This window comes from Mastomys coucha, chromosome X (genome assembly GCF_008632895.1).
Source record: "Mastomys coucha isolate ucsf_1 chromosome X, UCSF_Mcou_1, whole genome shotgun sequence".
In the NCBI taxonomy this organism is placed as follows: domain Eukaryota; kingdom Metazoa; phylum Chordata; class Mammalia; order Rodentia; family Muridae; genus Mastomys; species Mastomys coucha.
Genome location: NC_045030.1, coordinates 6,356,571 through 6,359,693, shown reverse-complemented (window position 1 = coordinate 6,359,693; position 3,123 = coordinate 6,356,571). Strand labels below are relative to the sequence as shown.

The 3,123-nt window shown below is 54.2% G+C and overlaps 1 protein-coding gene across 1 annotated transcript in view; it reads left to right on the top strand.

Annotated features, from left to right (window-relative positions):
• The first annotated feature begins 2,645 nt into the window (after nucleotides 1–2,645).
• Nucleotides 2,646–3,123, top strand: part of Bcor (BCL6 corepressor) — a 44,391-nt gene continuing 43,913 nt past the window's right edge. Inside the window, exon 1 of the mRNA XM_031341495.1 lies at nucleotides 2,646–2,666. Within this exon, the coding sequence (XP_031197355.1) occupies nucleotides 2,664–2,666 (3 nt within the window). The 5' untranslated portion in view covers nucleotides 2,646–2,663. The remainder of the gene's footprint in view (nucleotides 2,667–3,123) is intronic.

Here is a 3,123-nt window from a genome sequence, read left to right as displayed (position 1 = left end):
CCACCTCGCAGTACTTCTCATTTCCTTGCTGATTTATTTTTCATCTGGCAAGGCAGCCTCCCTTGCCTTACGCTCACTTGCTCATCCACTGCACTTTGCTTTCACTGAAATCCTCCCTTTTGGAGTGCAGGGCACACACACACACACACACACACACACACACACATTTCCGCTCCAGAGGGCCTTAAAGGAGGGCAGGGAAGAGCCAGACCTTAAGCATCTGGGCACCCCCCAAGATCCCTTTGAGTGAGGGCACAAGAGGGAACTGCTTTTCAACAGCTCTCTTTTCCCAGGCCAATAGGTGTGAACCTTCTCCACTTAGGGAGCTAGGGGAAATGTCACATTTTAATTCTCAGTGAGTCAGAAACACCCCCCCACACACACACACACATGCACACATACATATACACACATACTTTTGTGCCTGCCTCTTAGGACTTCCTTAAGATACTTCTAAAATCCCACAGAATTGGGAAACTCATCCCTAAGAGATGGAAGAGAAAGCTTTTAATCCTACCAGCCCACTGAAGAATACCGTGGAGTCCAGAGACTCCCTTAAAGGAGAGGGGGCAACTGCTACAAATGATGTCAAAGGCGAATTTACTGGCCTGTTTGTCTCCAGCATCAAATTTCTCCAGCAATCAGCCTTCTCCAAGGCCCCTTGGCCCTTAGAGCACCCCCCCCCCATTCATTTTAGCTCTAGGACTTAAAGTTAGACAAACAGACCCCATTGTCAGCAGTCTGGGGAGGCCCTAGGACTCAGGGTCCATGCTTGCATCCTGGATTTTCTGAAAGTTCTGGACAGTTAATGTAACTTGGACGCTGGGAAAAGCCTGTTCCTGGTTGAATTGGGAGGTGAGAAGAGGGGGAGAGAAGGTGGCTGGGCATCAAGCCAGGGCTTCTGTGGTGCGGCCTAACCGAGCAGGATGAGCCTGGCATTGCTCTGCTGTTCGTCCAGGCCAGCCCTCCTGCCCAGCCCACAGCCACACCGCGGCCTTTCTGCCTGGAACCGTGTTCAGAGTTTCCCCACAAATACCCAAATCCAGCTTTCCTGGTTATTTAAGACTTGTTTTGAATAAAAGGAGTCGCTTCAAAAAGAAATGTTGCTATGACACACAACCAGCGGCCTTTCCCCCAGCTGTGTCTGTAACTCGCATGCGTTCAGTCTAATAACTTTTAATGTCTAGCCCTAAAACGTCTTTATAAAAAATAGCTTTACAGCATAATAGTCCAGGTGTCTTTCTGCTTGTTACCGGAGATTAAAAAAATGTGTAGGTTAGCTTTCAGAGACGCCCCTCAAGAAAGACCAGGAAGAAAAAGGCATGCATTCCATTCTGCAGGCGCGGGTCCTGGAAACATTAGCAGCGGCCCAGCACAGCTAGGCACTACCCGCTGGCCTGCCTGTCTTTTGCATCAGTTCTTACAAGCAGCTCTGGAGCATGAAGATTTAATTCTGTTCAAAGTTTCGGGTTTCAAACGGTAGAGATGTTTCACTTCTGCTTTGAGAAGGACTGTTTTTATAACTATGCTGAGAACTAAATCAGAATGAATAAAATTGCGCCTAATATCAGTCCCAAAGTCAGTAGTGGGTGTCACTTTTAAAAGGGAAAATATCTTCTAGCTATAGATGAGATTTTGGCCTTGACCTTGACTTAGGAATCAACTTGAGATGCTTTTGATTAATTTTTGGCGTGTAGACGCCCCACGATATTTAAAAACTTTCCGTGTGGATTTACTAGCCACTTCCATTTCGGACTTTAGGTTCTCATCAAGCCTGCACCATCCTGTCCCTAGGCAGAAAGACACACTCCAGCCCGTCCCAGAATCGAAAGACCCGGTAGAAGCACCGAATGGGGTAGGTAACCTTTTGGCCTCCGTGTCAGAGCTCCCAGCCTGGGTGCCCTGACTTCCCTTCCCGCCAGCTTTTCAAAGTGGAGCTGGGTTCGCCCTTGAGGCTCTGCGCTCGGGGGAGGCCGGAACCTCGCTTCTCGGCTTCCCCCTTTCGCTTGCCTGCCCTTTCCCGCCCCCCTCTGGCTCCCAGAGCTGCTCCTGGTGCGTAGGAGAAGCTCGATACGTGTCAATTGAATTGAACTGCTGCGGGCGCAGGCTGTACACTGCCTCCGAGCCCTGATCTGCACGACGTTACCGAGTGAAAATTTATGGGCTGAACGGTGAAGCCAAAAGTTGTTCCCGGCCAAGTAAAATAAAACGCGGGAGATACTCTCACGAGGCCGAGGTGAGAGACGAGGGCAGACCTTCCAGCCATCGGAGGTCCAGACGGTGAAATGCTCAAGAACTGGGAGAAACTCAGGCTCATCCCGGTTCCCTTTACGGTCCTCCCACCGCCTTGGGTCCCCAGGAGCAGCCCCCCCCCCCACCTCTACACAATTCCCACACCATTGAAATGTCCGGGGAGCAAGGGCGCGGAACTGCCACTCTTGCCCGTGGTAGTGTTTTCACGTAGCTCTTAGCGCCTGAAGGGGAAGTAGCTCCTCTGGGAAGAAGGGGCGAGGTGCGGTGGGGGTGGACGCCCACGCGCACTCAGGCTTTGCTGGGCTGGGTCTCGGAGGGACGCTAGGCCGGGAGAGCTGGTGGCGAGAGGAGGCAGTGGCGCCTGCCGCTGGGGTTTGACAGCTTTGGCTGAGAGGAGTGCGAGGCGCTTTATGGTAATTGCGGTCCTCCACTGGCCTTCTGGGTAGCAAGGGGAGTCTCGGCGCGCGGCAGGGAAAGCCGCCCCCGCCGCCCCCCATTCTTGGGGCTGGGGATCTGTTGGCCGACCTAGCCGTCGCCTCTGCGGAGTCGGTCTCCACTCCCCTAGGACGTGAGCCCTGGCTAGGCGTGAATACCCAACTCGGCCGGAGCTGGGACAGAGAGGACAGAGGGCGGTAGAGTTGGGGGCGGGGGTACGAGGACACGACCCGCCACCCAGGTGGTTCGGGGTTCAGATGTGGCGAGGCCCCAATGCACCCGGCTGGGAATCGGTGACGGCCGGGGAAAGTCGGGCGAACCTTTCCTGGGGAATCACCCCCTCCCGAAACCCCACCGCGGAGGCGCCGCAGCGGAGGGTGAGCGGAGACTGGGGATCTCAAACTTGCGAGAGCTGGAGGCGGCGGCGGCGGGCGG